The 22,907-nt window shown below is 36.0% G+C and overlaps 1 protein-coding gene across 1 annotated transcript; it reads left to right on the top strand.

The window, feature by feature from the left end:
- The first annotated feature begins 8,814 nt into the window (after positions 1-8,814).
- Cpr100A (Cuticular protein 100A) lies at positions 8,815-17,053 on the top strand. The gene is made up of 2 exons (XM_069849397.1): positions 8,815-8,948; positions 16,404-17,053. The coding sequence occupies exons 1-2, from the start codon at positions 8,937-8,939 to the stop codon at positions 16,971-16,973; spliced, it is 582 nt and encodes a 193-aa protein (XP_069705498.1). The 5' UTR covers positions 8,815-8,936; the 3' UTR covers positions 16,974-17,053.
- Positions 17,054-22,907: the final 5,854 nt, after the last annotated feature.

Genomic DNA, 22,907 nt, shown 5'->3' with positions numbered 1-22,907 from the left:
GGATCAAATTTCTGCACATTTCAAGGACAAAACTGAAATTCAATAATTTATTACCATAATACACTGCTCTCTTAAATTGACTAAGCATATTGGGAATTAAATCAATGGCTTTCGCAACACACGTAAAAATTTTTTTCACGTGAAACGATTTTTATCTCGAAAAGAAAGCAAAAATGAGCAAAACTGTATTAAACTTTTATGTTGAAATATCTCAAAGAATAACCCTCTTAAATTAATAGCATTACTTACGGTTCATCCTATATAAATAATGAAATAAAGATTCCAACCCTGGGAAATGGTACAGCTGCAGGAGTCAGACAAGGTTGTCCACTTTCATCCACACTTTGTAATATTTATATCGACAAGGAATTAAAAATTGTCTAATGATACTAAGGAACATTTTATTATTTTAAGAAATAATAACGTGCGCCACTTCTTCGCTAAAATAAAATTGTGACATAACAGATTTGTATATAGAAGGAAAAAATGGAAAATAAAGAACACTTTCTCCCTTTCCGCCGTCAGTAGGCCTACTTCGGTCACTCTTTACATCAAGGGCAGTTCTATTTTGGATGGAATACAGACAGCCGAAAATTAAATTCAACTATAGATCGATAACTGAAAGAAGTGCAGGAAGATCAGAAAGATAATGGGGAAATAATCCCTCTTGAAGTAACAGGGCACAAGGCCCAATTCTGAATATTGTTGTCGTCGTCACTACTCGTAGCCTATAGCTGTTTTGTTACTGCTGCTACTACTACACCTACTGCTGCTGCTGCTTCTGGTAGTGATAAATTATTTTTAAATGCCGAGGTTATATCAGCTTCGCTAGTGTGCCGGAATTTTGTCCCGCAGGAGTTCTTTTACATGCCAGTAAATCTATTAACATGAACCTGTCGCATTTAAGCACACTTAAGTGCCATCGATCTGGCCCGTGATCGAACTCGTAAACACAGGCATAGAAGGCCAGTGCTGTACCAACTGCACTAACCAGGTCGACGGTAGTGATAATGCTGATGACATTACTAATGATGATGATGATGATGGTATTCATAATTATGCTTCTGTTGATGTTGATTTTGATGTTATTACAGCACTGTTTTGCCACTTATTTAATGTCGCTTTATAAACTACGCTTTTGTCTAACATCAATGGAATTGGTGATAGCGAAAAGATATTTTGGCAAGATGAGTCCCAGAACACTCTTAGAATTACCTGACATTCGTGAATATGTTAGGAGAAAACCTACAAAATATTAGGGAAAACACGAAAATTTTACTTGAAGCAAGTAAAGGGACAAGTTTGGAAGTAAATCCCGAAAAGGTAAAGTATATGATTATGTCTCATGACCAGAATATTGTATGAAATGGAAATATAAAAATTGGAAATTTATCCTTCGAAGAGGTGGAAAAATTCAAATATCTTGGAGCAACAATAACAAATATGAATGACACTCGGTAGGAAATTAAACGCAGACTAAATATGGGAAATGTCTGTTATTATTCGGTTGAGAAGCTTCTGTCATCCAGTCTGCTTTTAAAAATCTGAAAGTTAGAATTTATAAAACAATTATATTACTGGTTGTTCTGTATGGTTGTGATACTTGAACTCTCACTTTAACAGAGGAACAGAGGTTTAGATTGTTTGAGAATAAAGTGCTTAGGAAAATATTTGGGACTAAGAGGGGTGAAGTTACACAACGCAGAACTGCACGCATTGTATTCTTCACCTGACATAATTAGGAACATTAAATGTAGGTGTTTGAGATGGGCAGGGCATTTAGCATGCATGGGCGAATTCAGAAATGCATATAGAGTGTTAGTTGGGAGGTCGAGGGAGAAAAAGACGTGTGGGGAGGTCGAAACATAGATGGGAGGATAATATTAAAATGGATTTGAGGGAGTTGGGATATGATTGTAGGGACTGAATTAATCTTGCTCAGGATAGGGACCGATGGGGGGCTTATGTGAGGGCGGCAATGAACTCTCGGGTTCCTTAAAAGCCAGAGCAAGTATAATTTAAAAACACAGCAACACCAGCCTACGAGCACATATAAAAGTCTGTAACTTATTAATTTACTGCCATGAAAATAATTTATAACGCCGCGTAGAAAATTGTATAAAACTTTATTATTCTACGCGACGTAAATTACGTGTAATTTACATAAAATATTAATCATGTAGGCTAATTTACGCGGCCAACTCTGATGTTCATTCTTCGTTAAATTCTAAAAATCGCTCAGCGTTACGATCCACACGTTTCTTCTTACTTGCAATGTTTTGCATGTGCTAGTAAAACGCCAAGCAAGCTATTGCGTCTAGACCAGGGTTTAGATAACGCTCCCTCTGTAGGCGGGGGAGTTTGATTATTGTACTGTACTATGCGATATGAAAACATGCTGTTGTATTCTTTTCTTAATTTGAAAATTACTCTCTTGCTTGACTTACGATGCGCGTTAGATTAGAAGAACCAATTTTACTGTTTTTTTTTATTTTTTACTGCACTCCTGCTCATCCATTCTGAAACTGTGATTATACTTGACCAATGTTTTTAAATTGCGAATAAAATATGATCTTAACTGAATCTCTACTGGAACATAAATAAAAGGTTTTTTTCCCTCTTCCTTTGCAATGTGCGGTGTGCTACTGCGCAACCAAAATCCAGAATTCAAATCCTAACAAACGACCGTTATTTATTCAATTTGTCTAGTTATGCGATTTATCCGTCCGGCATCTTATTCACGCTGGAAAACATGACAGTTCAAACGCACCATTATGTGAGCACACAATAATAAAATGTGAACATAATATCATTTTATCATAACATAAATAAGAGTCAATTATTATAATGTTACTAAATATCGTTCTGGTAAGTTATCAGAAGTTGCGGTTCAACTTCTCACGTAGTGTTGTGGCCCACATTTCTGCTTCTTATATACAAGGCTTGAGATCGGCCACGCCGACTGGAGCTATTCTGTGGTTTTTCCAATCCTTCGGGCAAATTATTTAATAACATCTCAATGAATGTGAATGGATATGCCATGCTACTTTCTCTCGAACGCGAACAGAGCTGAATGTAACAGAAAAAAAATTATTTTCGCTGTTTTAGCTCACGAAAGGAAGCAGCGGACGGGAAAGCACATTTTAATGAAACCCGCAGTAAAATGTAGACTGCTTTAATATCTGAAGTGTAGACTCCAGCACTTAAGGTACAGGCGTGAGCGGTCAGCCATTAGAATGCATCTTTTAAAACCGTGTCGTCGTCAGTCTTCTTGAATACACGACAGATCAAATTTGTAATCCACTTGTTGGTAAGCTGAGTAGCCAAAGTTTCAGACTACTGGAAAAGAGATTTGAGAATCGAAACTCTCCACTACCAATATTTTTTCATTTGTTTCTACCTTAATTGAATTAATGGATAATTTTCATTTTATCGTTAGCCTACGTCTACGTTCTCTTGCTGATTTACAATGTTTAAATTAAACACATTATCTCTCAGTATTAAACCGTACCTACAACTAGTTTCATTTATGCGAAGAAAAAGTTTAAAATGTGTGAATCAATAAAAGAATATAAATAATTATGTCTGAAACGTAATTTATTGAAATTAAGTTATTTAAATTTAAAAAAAAACGTGAAAGTGGAGCGTTTACCTGACTGTCTGGCTATTTATCTGCTTGATTTATTTATTTTTATTTTGTTGTTTGTGTTGATTTATTTCTGTTGTCTTGGTTTGTTAGATTATGTGTTCCTTTGCTAGTATTGTTGGTTATTGGTTTGTTTAGACTTTTGTTTTTTAGTTAGGCCTAGTTTGTTTGATTAGTTCGTAAGTTATTTTCTTCGGATGACCGATTATTTTCTTCGAATGACCGATTGTTTTCTTGGATGGCCATTGTTTTCTTCGGATGGCCGATTATTATTTTCTTCGGATAGCCGATTATTTTCTTTAGATAATTTATTGTTATGTTCGTTTTATTGGTTTGTTTGTTTGTTCGAATAGTTGGTTTGCGTTGGATTGGCTGGGTTGGTTAGGTCAGTTGGTTTGTTGGCTTAGCTGCTTGGCTGATTGGTTATTTGATTTGGTTGGTCTTGTTAGTTCATTCGGTTAGTGGTTAATTTGGTTTGTTTGGTTTTGGTTGAGTTGGGTTCGGTTTAGTTGAGTTGGATTTGATTTGGTTGGGTTTGATATGGTTGGATTTGGTTGGGTTTGGTTGTTTTGTTTGGTTGGGAATGGTTTGTTGGTTGGGTTGGGTTGGTCGGTCGCTTCCTTGGTTGGTTGTTTGGCTGGTTCTATTTGTTTGGTTCGTTCTGTTTGACTATGGTCCGTCCTAGGCATCTGTAGAGTGACTTGGCGCATATGGGGGCGGAGTCTATCTGTGCCGGAATGTATTGCGGGCAGCATCAGCTCGAGGCCGCTAAGAGGTAAGAAGCTCGTGATAGGCAGTTCAGATAGAAATTATTCCCTTCCTCCAAGCGATTGGTAGCTTCGTTCAACCAACACCTTCCCCCCAGAGCAATCATTGGTCCTAGTCCTCCCACATACCACTTGCGCAGAGGTCTTATTTCGTCTTTCTACTCTACAGATTCGTGGGACGAATCATAGTTGGTACTGTTTGGTTGGTTGGTACTATTTGGTTGGTTCTATTTAGTTGGTTAATTGGTTGGTTCGATTGGTCCGTCATGAATTACTTGACATTTCATTATAGTTTAGAGAAACCTCAGAAAAAATATACCAAGTAATCAGGCCTACTGAAATTCTAACCCACACCAGAACACAATCTCGTATCAGTACAGCAATTCTTTACTCTTGGCCTACAGTAGCCTGGAGGCCGGCACGGTGTAGAAACTAAAATAGAACCAGCCAAACATACCACTTTGGACTCTTTAAAAATTTTAAATCGAACTTAGTTACAAAATTGTTTGTGGTTCTTCAGTTTCAAGATTACGTTTGAGATTGAACACAAAATTTAAGGACGGCCTAAGGGAGAATATGTAGTAAAATACAGATCCTTAAGATCTTATCGTATACCATTAGAAGTGAGGATACAGCAACTTCAACATGAAACGCAAAGCCTTAAGCGGGCAGATTTACTTGTGATTTCAGAGAGAATAAATATGTATTAGACTTGAAATTAATTCTCTGCCCAACGTTAGTAGAACACATTACAGGCCAAAGATGGCAGCCTACTCAGGTGCGAATGTAAATGATACCACCATGCTCTTCAAAGCTCTCCAGCTGCTTGAAACGTTGATGGATTCGCTTTTATCTGTCCGCACATCTGTTCCCAGAACTGTACTTGCTGTAGAGCTAATTGAATTTTAATTTACAATTTCATATACGAATATGGCTGTAGTAGAGTCTTGCAAAACTCACCACGTTGTCGATTAGAATTCTGAAATGGTCGCTGAACTAATTGACAGTCTAGTTAGCGAACAGCAAACAGATATATCCCACAACAAATTGCTGGTAAATTCAGAGACGTCAGTTTTATGCTAGCTGACGGTTCGTCACGGCCTGTGCCATATTATGATACGTAAACGAATACAAGTCTAAAGCAGAAAAACTTAATATCATTACAGAAAAAGAATCTGACATCTTTTTAGACTTCAAAGCGTATCATTCGCTCACCAGAGGCACCAAGATTCCAACATCGGAGAATGCTCCAAGAATTGGGTAAAACTGAAGTATTATCTAATTTAAGTTTCTTTTCCCACATGTCTGTTTTGGTTTTCTTCAATATGTTGCTGTACGTTCTAATAGTTCATCTTTCTTTATTTATATTATCTACAAAGAATACAGCTCTATCTGCTCAGTATCAAGTTTTACAAATAACAGATTTTCAACAAACAATTTAATATCACTGTTAGACATTGCAGTCTACTATCATATTTAAAGCCTCTTAAAAAGAAATACCATCTTTATTTTACAGAAATATTAAATGTACCGTATGAGATTATGTCACTTGTAATATAAATGACTTCACTTGTCATGTTTTATTGATCATCGCACTTGTAATTTAGATATATTTACTTTACTCCCAACTAAGACTTTATATGCATTTCTGGATTCGCCCATACGTGCTACATATACTGCCCATCTGAAACGTTTGGATTTAATGTTCCTAATTATGTCAGGTGAAGAATGAAATGCGTGCAGTTCTGCGTTGTATAACATCCTCCATTCTCCTGTATCTTCATCCCTCCAAGCCTCAAATATTTTCCTAAGAACCTTATTCTCAAACACCGTTAATCTCTGTTCTTCTCTCAAAGCGAGAGTCCTAGTTTCGCAACCATACAAAACAACCGGTAATATAACTGTTTTACAAATTCTAACTTTCAGCTTTTTTGAAAGCAAACTAGATGACAAAAGCTTCTCAACCGAATAATAACAAGCATTTCCCATATTCATTCTGAGTTTAATTTCCTCCCGAGTGTAATCTATATTTGTTACTGTTGTTCCAAGACATTTTAATTTTTCTACCTCTTCAAAGGCTAAATTTCCAATTTTTATATTTCTATTTCGTACAGTATTCTGGTCACGAGACATAATCATATACAGTGTACTTGGTCTTTTCGGGATTCTATCTCTTTACTTGCTTCAAGTAAAATTTCCGTGTTTTCTCTAATAGTTTGTGGATTTTCTCCTAACATATTCACGATCTGAAAATTTACATAACAGAATTTTAGTTACAGAACAGTAATATGAAATTGAAATATAGTTTTGTATAAATTATATTTTTAGTTTAAAAAAGTTTGAAATCTCCGGGGGCGACACCCTGAATCCATCACTGGGAGCTATTCCATGCAGACGGACAGATGACATGCATTTCTCGGAAAAACACACAAGCAGCACCGGCTGGGACAGTGTCTAAACCAGGCATGCCAAAACCCTGCACATTGTGCAGTCGCGCACATTGTGCAGTAGTCTCTGTGCGATGTGCACTTTCTATTCCGCTACCTGGAGGGAGTGAATCGCCTTGGATGGGAACGCGACAGGGTTATACAGACCTGCAACAGCATATCACCTTTTCTGTCAGTAACACAGTTTCAGTACGGGTGCTGATTTGGCTGTGTCTGTGAATGAGTTATGATAAATAAAGTTCACAGACAACGAAGAAGAGAAATTACGAACCATATAACAATTGTTATGTTTTCCTCAGCCAACAATAATTATTTTAAAATGAAAGGCTTTCATCAGCCCATGTCGAGGTAATAGTCTTGTGACAGTTTAGATCAGATTAGTAAAGTTCTCAAAATGTGATATTGCCAGCGCTTATTTCTTAATCAGTACTCTCACGGCAAAACGAACTTGACAATGGCGTTGTTTTGGAGTCTGTACTAACACAGCCATCAAAGATTAGACGACTTACGACTTTCATTTCATAAGCTGGTAAGTGATGAGAATATAGTGAGGAATACATATGAGGCTCTTGAGGTTCTAAGGAGCGAAGAAAGCAACTATTTGCAAGGCGGAAAAATTTTCTGGAAAAATATATAATGGCAAATTTTCCATCTCACGTCACTATATTATGCTAATGTACTTACATCAATAAACCTTTAAACCTGACATAAATAGAATATCGTCGCTTCACAGCTTGTGAATTACACTTTTAATTTCTTTCAGTAACGCTTCCAACTTGTTGATACTTGCGCTCAACGTTTTCCAAATAAACTGTATGTGAATTTAAATTCTAAGCTTAATTTATATCATTTATTAATATTAATGTTAATTTATATTGACATACAGCAAGGAAATTATTTCAGTGTAAAACGTTCACAATGTCCTACTGCATGTAATTAACTGGGAGTATAATATTTTCTTCAACATTTGTACCAGTGGTCCCAATAAATAATAATGCTCGATGAACAGTGAAAGAGTAGAGTCTATTACTTTAAAATAATTAGTACCTACTACGTAAAATGAAATACTTGACTATATAAAAATCATATTAATAAATTATTCTTTACAAACCACTACTTTGTGAAGTATAACTGAGTAAGCTTAAAATTTCTTGTATTACAATTAAAGAGTCCACTGCAAGAATGATGGATGTCATTTGGAATACATTTTTCAGGAGAAGCAATTGAAAGTTTGAAATGCTTAGCGCTCAAAGCTTAACTGTGATTTTCCGATCATTACTGGACAATGACTATCAGTGTTAATGCCATATAACTCTGTATGTACATTCTATAAGTCTTAAGCTATGCATTGACAGTCTTGGTTCATTTTCGACAAGAAAGTGACATCCAACATTCTTGCAGTGGACTCTTCAATTGTCAAGTATAGACACTGATAATAACCGTGTTTTTTTCCTCCTGCTAAGTGTGTTTATAATGTTCAAATGCCTATTTAATCCAACCCTAGAAGCGCAGAAAAGATTATTGTACACCCCTCCAGCTAAGAAAGGGTAAGAGCAACGCTCGAATGATGCAGTCTGCACAGACCGGCGATCCGCGCATAAAACTGCACATTTAGAGTCTGATTTCTGGCATGCCTGATCTAAACGGTTACTTGATACACGGTTCGTGAATGTTAAATATGCAATCAACAAACGGCTTTAAGACTAAAGAATGCAAACGAGACTGTTCTCACCTAACAGACAAGACAATAATCAACCTGTCACGGTGCATTATAAATTAGTACTGACACACTGAGTGGCAGCAACTCGATCCAAAAAGTGTCGGTGATATAATTTTCCTGAAAAGTCCTATGAGAGATGTCTCCACACATGATAGGCCTACCTCCTTCTCCTCCCCTCATTTTGCCCCTAGAAATAAGACTTGAGCTGTTGCACAGCTACAGTAGGAGGCTGGAGCAAGAGTAGCGGACCCCAGGGTCACCGCCAAGGTTAATCCCTTGTGTATAAAAGGTACACGAGGCTGAGGTGTGGTCACTCAGTCACAGTCCGCCACTCCTCGTGCTCCACGGCTATCATCATGTACAGGCTTGTAAGTATAGCTTCATTACACAGGGATAGAAAGGCCATCCATTTCCCACCCTGACATCTCTTACTATCCAGTTCTGGCAATGACGTACACTCTAGCATTCCTTGTCAAAATATCTAATCAATTTGAAACTATTAACATCGGGGAAGAAGAGCGATATTCACCGTAAAAACTCATGAATAATTATTAACATTGTAACTAATAAATTGTGAAAACTAACCATTGCAAAAAATTGGAAGTCAATGGGGCTATTACCCTAATGTCCACTAAGTGGATCAGGGACTTAATCTGGTTCCGAGATGTCGTTTAATTTTTAACACGCGTTGCTTAACTTGTCAGACACTTCATTAGCAGATGGAAATGGATGCGTTATGTTCCTAACATTAATAAAGGCTAGTTGTTAAGGTAACTAACACGCTTGCTAACTTCGTAGCATTAATATTAACTAAATACAAAACCGGAAATGAGGAGACTGAAAATTTTATAATTCATTATGTTCATTTCGACACTTAAAACATTAAAAATATAATAATGTAATAATTGTGTTTATAAATGAGAAATAGAGACAAGAATTATGTGAAAATTATATTTTTAAAACTTTCATAAGTAATGTAATTTATTTTCAATAAATGCATATTTCAAATTATTAAATTTATTAAATACTTCATAAAACTATTGAAATGATGAACCTCATTTTCAAAAATATGTTAAAATATAAAATATTTCATGCATTATTATTAACAAAATTACCGTTACCATAGCACTACCACTTAATAATTGCACATTAGTCCATAATATTACTAATGTTAAGTGTGATTGAAAATACAATTATAGTTTTTCGTCGTTGTTCCTGCAATAACTCCTATGTGCAAAATATAAATTTTTTCAGTAGGAAGAAAAGAACACATTTATTCATCCTATGGCAGCCGTGCATAGGAGACTGTGAATTCTTACATTTTCGAAACGAAGAAATATAATTACATATAGGAGATTTTTTATTTGCTGTATCACTATTTAAGTTATTTAATAGAGCAAAAATCTGAAAATCGATAAATATGTCACATAGGAGTTATTGCAGGAACAACGATGATTTATAAAAAAATATATATATGCAGAAAATAAAAACACATAATTTTGTTCTTTGATATTTTCTTCTAATATGGCAGTATCTTGAGTATCTCAACTACATGTGTACGTATTTAAATAGAACGTTTAAAAATATATTAAAGTAGGCCTATCAGTGAACGCGACCGAAATATTATCTTCTTGTGAGAATTTATTGTATCTCGTCAATTTAAACTTAAATAACAGAATAGTGATATATAATAAAACTAAACTAAAAATTGAAATATTTTAGTACAAAATTTACTGTATCATAAAATTATGTTATTAACATATTTTCAATTTAACAAAAGAATCACGTTTCCTCTCAAAATATTCACATAAACAGTAAGCAATAAATTCATATATTATTAAACAAAAATTACACTCTCCACACTGATAGCATGAAGTGTATTTTTGTAAGGCCTATTTAGAGAAAATGCCTACTTATATGATAAAAAAATATATGTATCTATTGAAATGTTTTAAGTACGAAATTATTACTTTATTCTTATGCTGGAGTTGTAAGTGTAGGATTCGGATATTACCAAACATACTATATTAGCAAAAAAATGCTAATGTTGCCAACTTAATTACTTGTCTTAAATTATGTGTATAATATCACGGTAAGTATGCGTGAAATTTCGTTAATTAGGCTCATTTAGATAACTCTACTTTATCTATAGAATCGTTAGAAGCATTTCGGCTAGTCTGTGAAGCACAAACCTTTCAAATTGTCCTACAATACACGGAATAAATATTTGTCAGCTGTGACTTCCAGAGCAACATCATAAAGAAACAGGGAACAAAAATTAGTCTAAAAACATCGTCCTCAAATTAATGAAGTAAATCGCAACAGATTCTTAATTAAATCTTATCTAAAGTGTACGCTAATAGCAGGAAAACTAGTTTTTATCCAATCAAAATTTTTATCCGCTCACTACTTCCATATCGGGAAGAGTAACGTAGGTTACGTTTCTCGCGTCGCAAAACTTGTTGCTACATTTTAGCAAGTGGAGACAGGATGCATTCCAGAACGCTTCCTAATAGCTTCAGGAATTGGCGGCCATATAATGTTAATTGAGTCTCCTTATCTGAAGATTTTATTACCGTAATTCTGGATCAGATCGCCTTTCATGGAATTTATGCTTCACCTTTCAAATTCATTGAGAGAAAATAGCGTTACAACAAGAGGAGGCAGAAGAAGACGGAGTAGTAAGAGAAATAGTCCACACCTGTGAAGTAACGGTTAGCGTGTCTGGCCGCGAAACCAGATGGCCCCGGTTCGATTTCCGGTCGGGTCAAGTTATCTGGTTAAGGTTTTTCCGGGGTTTTCTTTCAACCCAATATGAGCAAATGCTGGGCAACTTTCGGTGCTGGACCCCGGACTCATTTCTCCAGCATTACCACCATGTCATTCAGACGTTAAATAACCTAAGATGTTGATAGAGCGTTGTAAAATAACCAACTTAAAAAATTAAGAAAAATAATAAACTTGATCGCCATTAATGTATCTTGGTTTTAATATTTATTTATAAAATGCTATAAAACAAACAGTAATATTACATCATAAATTTCCCACTCTTCTTTCAGAAATTAAAGCGTATATAACTGAATTTGAAAATCCATAGAATCTAGGTTCGACTTTCGGAAAAGAAGTAGAGATTCATACCTCTCTACAGGAAATGAGTTTATGTCCCTTACTCTGCACTTATCCTGTGTTGTCTCAAATGATGCTTTTCGCTATGGTGACCAAATAATCACACAGTTATGTTAATTTAAGTGCGTAGTATTTCTGTAATTTCGTCTTGAGTAATAACGAAATGGTCCAAGGACCACAATCGAAAGTCGATGATGATGATGATAATGATGATGATGATGATAATAATGAAGAAGCACCGTTAGCCGAATGGTTAGGACTAGAAGCTAGAGCGTTGACTTTCCACACTGGTGAGCCAGGTTCGTATCCCGGCGAGTGCAAGTGGAATTTGTGGCTAACAATGATGAATGGCTGGTGGTAGGTTTTCATGTGGAATTCCCGTTTCCCCTACCAACATTCCATTATTGCTCCATTTAGTCATGATCACGCGGTGCTATACAGAGTGAACCGTTAGTAATTTCATTAACTTCAGGGGGTTATTCTTTGAGATATTTCAAACAAAAGGTTTAATAAAATTTTGCTCGTTTTTACTTCCTTTTCGAGATAAAAATTATTTCATATGAAACATTTCATAGAGTGTTTTGAGAAAACTATTCATTTGATTCCCTATATGTCAGTAAATTTAAGAGAGCGGTATATTATGATAATAAATGATTGAAAAATTTTCAGTTTTGTTCTTTAAAAGTGCATAAATTTTATTTATATCTAGAAAAGGAAACAAAAACGAGCAAAACTGTATTAAACTTTGTTTGAAATGTCTGAAAGAATAACCCTCTGAAATTAATAACATTTAAAGTTGACTCTATATATTTCGCCTATGGTGCACCGAGGACATCTACGGCAGCAAAAAGAACTACAGCTTCGGCGCGTTGTTCATAGATGGGAACATTTGTGTGAATGATGCAAAATTAAGTACCCGTCAGTGGATAAAAAAAAAATCATAACGATGAAGATAACTAACGTCTGTTTATAGTAACTACGATCTGAAAGTAGCTTTAAATAAATAGTGAGTAACTCTTCTTTGAAAATTAATAAAGCAAGTGGCACAGCCTCAGTAAAAGGGGATTGATTCTCTGTTTGTCCGTACGTTGTGAACAAAATAAAACAATTATTATAATATGATGGACACATTTTATAATTCGCAAGTTTAGATTAAATAAATTTTCTTCCACATGGCGAAAGAAAAGTTAGCATCAATAACGTCATATGAGAACCTTCTGGTAATAATGTTGACACATTAGGAATCCTTCTCTAACAAAATTCTAGGCCTGGAAATCACCTATTTTCTTCGTAGAATTAGGCTTAATAAAGTATGAATAGACCTATTTACCTTCTATTACAACGATTACCTTACAAGTATAGATCCAAGTGACATAGAAACGTTCACCGTCTGGTCATTCATATAATCTTGTTCGATTTTGGGGAACCCTCAGAAAACACTAACCGGCCTTGACAATTATTGAAGGTCAACACAAAAGAATGTTACTTAAGAAAGAAGCATTGTTATTGAAACTGGTTTTGATCGGTCCGCTATTTCATAACGTGAACAAAGTTAAGTGGTCCTGTGCAGCACCTGGTCTTCGAAGAAACAGAACACGACTGTTCTAATCATACTAAATGCAGGAAGACAGGAATTACTGGTAAAGGTCCTTTCAATTTTGAACATTACTTCCTTCCTACGTAACTCTTCAATTATGGTGGTATAAAACTGTACCTGTATTACATTACATACTTACAAATGGCTTTTAAGGAACCCGGAGGTTCATTGCCGCCCTCGCATAAGCCCGCCATCGGTCCCTATCCAGTGCAAGATTAATCCATTCTCTATCATCATATTCTACCTCACTCGAATCCATTTTAATGTTATCCTCTCATCTACGTCTCGGCTTCCCCAAAGGTCTTCTTGCCTCCGGTCTCCCAACTAACACTCTATGTGCATTTCTGGATTCGCCCATACGTGCTATATGCCCTGCCCATATCAAACGTCTGGATTTAATGTTCCTAATTACGTCAGGTGAAGAATAGTCTACAATGCGTGCAGTTCTGCGTTGTGTAACTTCCTCCCTCTTAGCCCCAAATAGCATTACATTACATACACACGTATTATCTCAAATTATAATTATAACCTTATACAAATCATTACATTACATTAATCATTGTAATTCATACATTATATTAAATGTATATATTACATTACGTACATACATTATAATATATTCCATACCTACTTTAAACTGCATTACGCACATAAATTACATTATAACACATTGCATTATTGCATTATATTACATTACTACATACATACATACCACACATTACATACATACATACATAACACACATTACATACATACAAACAAACATACACTAGGCAAAATAGACTAAATTGGGAGTATTCACCAATACAAATCCAAATGTATATTTATCGTAGGAAAGGGAAAACCCTAAAAACATGTAGTATTACTCTGTAATGGAGCATGTTGTTCAATAAAAATTTAAAAAAAATACATACATACATACACACATACATACATACATACATACATACATACATACATACATACATACATACATACATACATACATACATACATACATACATACATACATACATAAATACATACACACATACATACATACACACATACATACATACACACATACATACATACACACATACATACATACATACATACATACATACATACATACACATACATACATACATACGCACGCACGCACACACACATACATACATACATACGCACGCACACACACATACACACATACATACATACATACATACATACATACATACATACATACATACATACATACATACATACATACATACATACATACATGCGATATACACCCACACACCCATAAAGAAAACTCTGAAAGGCATAACTGCAGTAAAATCAAATCTGGTTTTATAGACTTTGAAAATGTACAGTAAATTATGGTATATCTTTCCTACTCATTCGTTGATACATGTGAAACGCCATATGCGACATTATGTGAAGTTGAGGCCACGAGTGAAATTTGTTTAGGGGCCTACTCATTTATGTAAATTAATATATGCGAATCTGAGTACGCCTATAGTGTAGGCTACATGCAGCTTGAAGATTTCTAGTTTTGAAATTGCGTGCTATGATAGTTTAAAATAAAACACTGTATTTTTATCATAGAAATGAACCCGACTCCAAGTAGCACATTTGTGTAAATCAACAATTTTATAATCATTCGACTGTTTATGTCCCACGCAGTAATGTCGATATCTAAGGGCATAGTGCCTTGATTCGCTTTACTTAATGGTCGCTGGTTCGAGTTCTCATGGGGAAGGAATTATCTCACAAAATTTTGGCCAGTGTATGGAACCGGTACACACCCAGCATCGTTATACATTTCTGGAGGTACGATAGGTAGAGAAATCCGGTTTCGGAAAGCAGCTATACCTGCTGCGAGATTATGCATTGACCCCACGATACCTCCGTTCTGATTGGATCATCGTTTACTTCTACTAAGGCACGTGGACATGAGGCCAGCTGCCAGTTTGTCGGTCTTGGCCCTTCATGGGCTGTTGCGCAACGGATTTAATTATTTTTATACTGGATTTCTTGCTTGTGTTGGAAATAAAATTTGTCGATTAGTTATTTTTTAGGACGTTCCATAAATATATGCAGATACCATCTTCAAATCTTGAGCTGTATTTTCCTGTGACCTGAACCTCAAAGTAGTTCCGAAACGTCGAGAAAATTAAATCTTTAAAAGAAGTTGCTAAATACAAAATCTTGCGAAGTACAACCACTCTGAATAGTCGTAACTCATATACAAGTTCTATTAACCCTAGCAATACCAACAGGGGTGTACATTGTGCCCAGCTTCTCCAAAATTTATATTTGAAATATGTAATTGATATATTAAAAATATTGAAATATTATTTATTATCAGTTATGAATCATGCTATCTTATTGTGTTCCAATCGTTTTTACTGATAGTTTTACTAAAATATTATAATACAATAGTAGCAAAAAAAAACCGGACCGACCCTTGTAGCTGATTTCAGAGCCTTGTTCACTCCAGAGCACGATAGACTGGTAACTAAGAATTTCGTAGTTCGAATCCTGCCTGGGAAGGAAACTTTTTTTGTTTCTAATTCAAATTTATTCCCAATACTTTTCGATTGCTAGTAAAATTCATGTTCTGGGAATAATAAGTTAATTAAGTAGTAAAATATCGCTGCAATGGAAATGAGTCCGGGGTCCAGCACCGAAAGTTACCCAGCATTTGCTCGTATTTGGTTGAGGGAAAATCTCGGAAAAAACCTCAACCAGGTAACTTACCCCGACCGGGATTCGCGGCCAGACGCGCTGATCGTTAAGGCTGATTCACAATAAACCGAGAACGGAAACGGCAACGAGAACGAGAACGGAAATATTGTTAAAATAAATGTATTTAAATTCGAGGATTCACAATTAACTATTGTGAACGCTCACATTTAAATACATTTACTTTAACATGATTTCCGTTCTCGTTGCCGTTTCCGTTCCCGGTTTATTGTGAACCAGCCTTTACTCCACAGGCGTGGCGTATTGCTAAGGTTAATGGTCGCAAATGAAAACCTACAATTTTGATATTTTCTACAATAACTTTTACATTCCACGGGATGAGTTGTAACTGACTTGTGGTCCTCAGGTTGTGCTCGTGGCGCTAGCAGCCTTGTCGACGGCGCAGTACCACCAAAACGCACCCCAGACTGCCGCCATCCTGAGCGAGCAGCGGTATCTGGCTGGTGACGGAACATTCGGCGCCGCCTACTCTCAGGAAGATGGCGTGGAGTTCAAAGAGGAGTCCGACGTGAACGGCAACCGCCAGGGATCCTACAGCTACGTGGACCCCAGCGGCCAGCGCAGGACTGTGACCTACACCGCGGGCAAGGACGGCTTCCGCGCCAGCGGCGCCCATCTGCCCGTGGCACCCGCCCCCGCCGCCCCCCAGCCCCAGTACCAGCCCCAGCCCCAGTACAACCCTCCCCCACAGCAACAGTACCAGCCCCAGCCACAATACAACCCTCCCCCACAGCCCCAGTACCAGCCCCAGCAACAATACAACCCTCCCCCTCAGCAACAGTACTACCAGCCTCCTCAGAACTCCATCTCCCAGTACAACCCCACCACCCCTCCGCCTCACAGATTCTACCCCCCTGGTAAGCTGAACCTGAACAGGACACCTGACGGCTTCACTTACACCTTCAACAAAAGTTAAATTAACTCTTATCTAATGTAGTGACTAGTGTGCCATTGGTGTGTATGTATTGTGTTTAAAATAAAATATTAATGTTCCTATTTTCTGCGAGTTATTATTTCATAACCCTATAATTCATCCCATAATCTGTTGTTCGTTCATTAAAGAATTATTTTAAATATTTCTGTATTGTAATTTTATTATCGTTGTAATACAGGTTTATAATACATTATCAACATCCCCCTGTGTCCAAAATCTACACTTATCTCGTTTCTCCAACCTTCTCTACCTTTACATTGCCGTTCTTGTAACACTTTTTCACACATCCATGTATTTCCAGGTCTGCCTGTGCCTGTTTCCCTTTTTCCATACGGAATCCATTCTACTATTCACTTTGGCAACCTTTCATCTCCCATCCGTTTTATATGTTGTTGTTTAGGCAACTTCCCGGAGATAGGTTTGAACCTCATAAGTGATACCAAAAAGACATCCCTAATGACGCAACTAAGCCAGGAGATAATGGGATAGTGTGGTCAGAACCTTTCCTCCTCCATTGCATAGTAATATATTTCACTAATCAGACATATATCTTCATACAACTCCAACTGTCCATAATTCAAAACTGAACTTCCATATTCATTTTTTGCTAACTTTACAGATGAATAACAATACAAAATAAGCACATATATGGACTGATGAGTGACTCAGAAAATAATTATGAATTTCCTCAATTGTTGGTGAAGGACATAAAAATTCACATTTCAAATATTCGATCAATTTTTTCTTCAGATGTGCAAAGGGGTAAAAAATTATCGTATTCTTTAGTGCAATTGCTGATGGTTAGATCCACGTAACTAACGACCCCAACGATTAGATACGTTTCTCATCCTTCTGTTCGCCTAAAAACGACAGTATAGCGAACCTTTGAAACGTTGTGAATTTTTGTATTACTTCACCAACAATTGAAGAAGTCCAAGATGAACCTCGTTCAACTAACCCATCATTATTTCGTTCTCATTTATAAAAATAATGGGTCATAGATTATCATGATGATGATGATGATGATGTAATGCGTTTATTACAATTATAAATATGCGAGTTGTCGATGCAATTAAAATAGAAATAGTTACCCAAAAAAGTGTGTAACAACAGTTGTAATCTTCACTGATATACAGCACAGAAAGTATTTCGTGGAAGCAGGTAGATGTGCGCAAATTTCTGGACCAGAACTGACCTTGCAACTGTGAATAGGTGAAGGATAAACCATGGCCCCTTCTCTCGAGATCACTACGAGGTCGGAAAGAATGACGACACTCAAAAAACCTAAGACCTTGAGCACGAAACACAATCGTTCATTGGAGTCTTCGATAATAACTCAAGTTTCTGATTTTCTTTAAACGTTTTCCGTAGCGGTCTACAGCAAAGTTTTATACTAAAATATTTAGATGTTATGTGTTACAATGTTAAGCATAAATATTTGTAATCATTAGTTTTCGTTGAAACAAACAAAAGTACTTTTAAAGATTTCGTCAAATATTTATTTATTTTTACGTTGGAGGGAACGTAATTGGATACAGGCAATAGCGGTGACAATCGAAATAAAAAAGTGCCGACTCATATGTATAACTGTACCGTAGCAGCTGGAACGCAAGCCTAGCAAGAGAGCGACCACACCCAAAACTGTACCGTGAGTTTAATAGATTCCCGCACTGGTGAGAGCTGCTGCTACCTGCGGGAGACCTTGGGCTGCGTCATGGACTTGAACCCACGACCCCCTGAGGCATATCAGCGGTCTGGGCGTGGCGGAAGTTGCTGTGCTGCAGTAGCTGCAGAGATGCAGACAGCCCTGAAGGAAACTCTAAACGTGCTGTTGTGCAGGGTAAGGTCGCGCAGAGCGAGTGTGTCCAGTTCTCATGCTGATGAATGAAGAAGGTTGCGCGCTCCACTTTCATCCCGAAGTGTAAACAAATAGTGCGTATATCTGTAGCCTGAATCACATAAGTATGTGGATATCCTTGTTTTAAGGCCAAACACTTCAAAATTTGATGTTATTAATATGGCAAGTCAGAGGATTATAAATTGTGCACCTCTTCCTGTATTTTCTTTGTAGGGCTATTTAACAATTCCAGTGAGACAATATAATGATAAATCAGCGGGAAGTTAGAACATACGCTGTAAATCGAAACGAGCTTGAAATTATGCTTTGCAGTTCGTCTGGAAAAGATTGGTTGTAAATCGCAATAAATCCCGACTAATTAAAAATGACAGGGAACTTGAGGAAATGTTTCTGATTGTGTGTAGCGTCTATACAGGATTTAGGACAATGGAGTTGAGGTAAATAAATACGATAAATGCAATTTACTGTAATATTGAAATGTCTTCATTGAACGAAATGAAATAACCTATGAATTACAGTCAATCCGCCAATAAATAATAATAATAATAATAATAATAATAATAATAATAATACTTACTTACAAATGGCTTTTAAGGAACCCGCAGGTTTAATGCCGCCCTTACATAAGCCCGCCATCATCGGTCCCTATCCTGAACAAGATTAATCAGTCTCTATCATCATATCCCACCTCACTTCTCCCATCTACGTCTCGGCCTCCCCAAAGGCCTTTTTTCCTCCGGTCTCCCAACTAACACTCTATATGGATTTCTGGATTCGCCCATACGTGCTACATGCCCTGCCTATCTCAAACGTCTAATTATGTCAGATGAAGAATAGAATGCGTGCAGTTCTGCGTTGTACGAATATAACCTTCTCCATTCTCCTGTAACTTCATCCCTCTTAGCCCCAAATATTTTCTTACGACCCTTATTCTCAAATACCCTTAATCTCTGTTCCTCTCTCAAAGTTAGAGCCCAAGTTTCACAACCATACAGAGCAAATAATAATAATAATAATAATAATAATAATAATAATAATAATAATAATAATAATAACAATAATAATAATAATAACGTATTTCTCGAATATCCCGCGCACTTTTTTTTTTCCAAAATATACAAGTAAAGTTTGAAAATGGAACTTAGATCGTTATTTACTTCAAATCTTATTTATACATGTATTGTGAACACGCATCTGTTTCTCGACAAAGCACAACTGAATGATATTATTTTATAAAATGTATTGCACCTCCCTCCATGGATTATAATAAACTTTTTCAAGTAGGTTATATATAAGTAGGCTACATGTGGACTCCCCTTGTATATAGGAAAAGTGCATTTTCGTAAGCATGATGCGCATTCGATAAATACAGACAAATCTCTTTTTTTAATATTTTAAGATAATTATTGTCAGTGAGGTATCCGTATATTGAAACTTTCCCTTGTCTTGCAGTCGTACCTTAATAAAATCTTCCAGTTCCTCAATTATATCAGTACATACCTCTGGAAAAATCCTGGTAATCAGCTGTTTCGACACTTTGAATAAAATATATTAAACTTGTATACGAATCTCCTGTAGTGAGATGTCAAAGTGTTAATGCTAGCCTTTCCTGCTTCTCACCAGCCTGTGTCTTTCTTGGAAATTTTTGGCCCTATTTTGCACAATAGTATTTCGAAGTCTGTTTCTGAAATTCGACAGAAGTTGTGAAACTGTCCCTATTCCATTCGACGTAAATCATGAAGCAAGTCAGTGCCTCTCTATTGATTGCGACTTTCGTAGAGTGGCATCTGCCACCATCGCCTTTTGTTTTTTAACTTTCTTTTTGTTAAACTGTCTATAATAACAACGCTGCACTTGCTATGATTATATTTTCGTCTGCCATCATTGCGGGTAATCAGCGAACGTGAAAGTTTTCTGACCATTTGCTGATGATTTGTACGTTGCTCCAAACAGCGAACGAACAACGAAGTTTCGCTTCATCATTCGTTCGTTGTTCGTTCGCTAAGTGTGTACGCACCTTAAGACAGGCGTTGTCAACAGATCGCACACTCATGCTGGCTGAAGCTGCACAGTGCACAAGTCTACGTATGAATCAGTTGCTGTGCAGGAGAAGGGAGGGGATGATAGTTGGAACCGGCTCAGTGGCGGTATACTCTTATAGCCTATTGGTTATTCACCATTCCATGTGTTTCTATTTGAAATATACGTAATAAAATTTATCCTATAACTTAAACAATTTGAAACATTCAATCATTAATTTCTTCTGGCAAATTAGTAAACAAACTGAGCACATTAAATATGTTGAAATCAGCCAAATAATACATTGAGTTTAACGACCCATTTTGTTCCTAAAGTTAGAACAGTTTCTTCAATTTTATGTTTAACATAAATTATTCCTTTTTTCAACAACCCAGAACTAAATTATTACATGAAAATAAAGGCCACAAATATGTACAAATAATAAAAATTAATAAACTATATTCAATACTTACTCGCCATCAAACTACAGCCTATATAAGAGAATTGTTTTCCTATATAGTATATCTAACGAACATTTTTCCTTTCTACAAACATAGTAAATGCCAAATGAGTTCATTATACTTACTTTAAGATAACGAATTGCAAAAATTAGTTACTTTTGTACCGATAGAGTTAGGAAAAGAATGTGTAATGTTTAGTTTATTATTATTATTATTATTATTATTATTATTATTATTATTATTATTATTATTATTATTATAACACACATTAGTTATTAGTAATTTTTGGATGAGAGTGATTCGTTCTCCCTTATATTTTTCATAATCATTTCAGTGATAGGACGAATAATATCGTTGTATATTGAAATTTCTTCTGTTATTCAGAACTTTACCAAAAACCAAACATGTGGGCACTCCCGACTTTTCAGCAAATAGAAATTACTCTTCCCATAATAACAAATTCAATGGCGTGGATGGCCTATCGGACATCTCTTCTGACATTTCTGGTCCGCCACTTTGTACTACAGAGAACGAACGAACTACGTCCGTGCGCCTGCACAGATACCGCTACACAGCAGGCGAGGCGCTGCATTTAACTAGCGTTACGGTCAGTTGAGGACGTCTGCTGTAAGATGTCAAGACGGAAGTAGTTTTGGTCACACCATAGTTTCATAAACCTGCCGTTTTCAGACTCGAAGTGAGAGTATTAATGATACTATTACTGTAGTAATGGCCCTGATTTCTTTTCATTTTCTTGTATAGAATTACAAAATATATAGTCGTTATGACCTCCACTTCAAGTATAAGTATGATGAAAATAGTATCGAAAATACATTAGTCTACTCAGATACACAAATGCTTCATGTTTGTTTTGCAACTTCACTACTTTTTCTTCAAGGAAAAGAAGCTAATAAATTATACAATGCACTGTAATGCATCACAACTCCCAGTTTTATTTTTTGCATTCTTTATGCTTAGCAGAGCGTGAATAGTTAATTGAGAAGTAGCGACTTCATTCACTTCTCAGCTCATTATAGTTATTTTATATGCTTACTTTAATTAAATGTAAAAAGTAAGTCTGTCAGTATTTATGACACCAACGCTCCTTTAAATTAGTCGTCCGCAAACGTTTGATTTCCTCGGCACCGTTGGAGGTACCGGACTTCTCTCAATGATCAGCAATTTAAACAACTCACAACAGCTGCAGAATTATCCAATTTCTTCGTAAATAGATAAGTTATATGATGTCTAGGAAATGGCTTAGTTTATATAAATTGCTGATTTTTATATTTGATACACAAATTATGAAAAGTCTATGTGTATCCAATGCCAACCCACTTCACTTGCGTGATATGTATGTGTAGGCCTGTGTATTTATTCACACTGCAAATGGGTGAATGCCTGGTAGCAGTGGTAACTAATTACACTCAATAATTACACAATTAATAATAAATACAATTAGTAATAAATACAATTAGTAATAAATTATTAATAATAATACTAATAATAATTAATACTAATAATAAATAATAATAGTATAATAAAATTAACAAGGAGCATCCTAATTAAATGAAGCAC

The sequence above is a fragment of the Periplaneta americana genome, chromosome 16 (assembly GCF_040183065.1).
Source record: "Periplaneta americana isolate PAMFEO1 chromosome 16, P.americana_PAMFEO1_priV1, whole genome shotgun sequence".
In the NCBI taxonomy this organism is placed as follows: domain Eukaryota; kingdom Metazoa; phylum Arthropoda; class Insecta; order Blattodea; family Blattidae; genus Periplaneta; species Periplaneta americana.
Note: the sequence above shows the minus strand (reverse complement) of the source record. Positions and strands in the feature narration are given on the sequence as shown.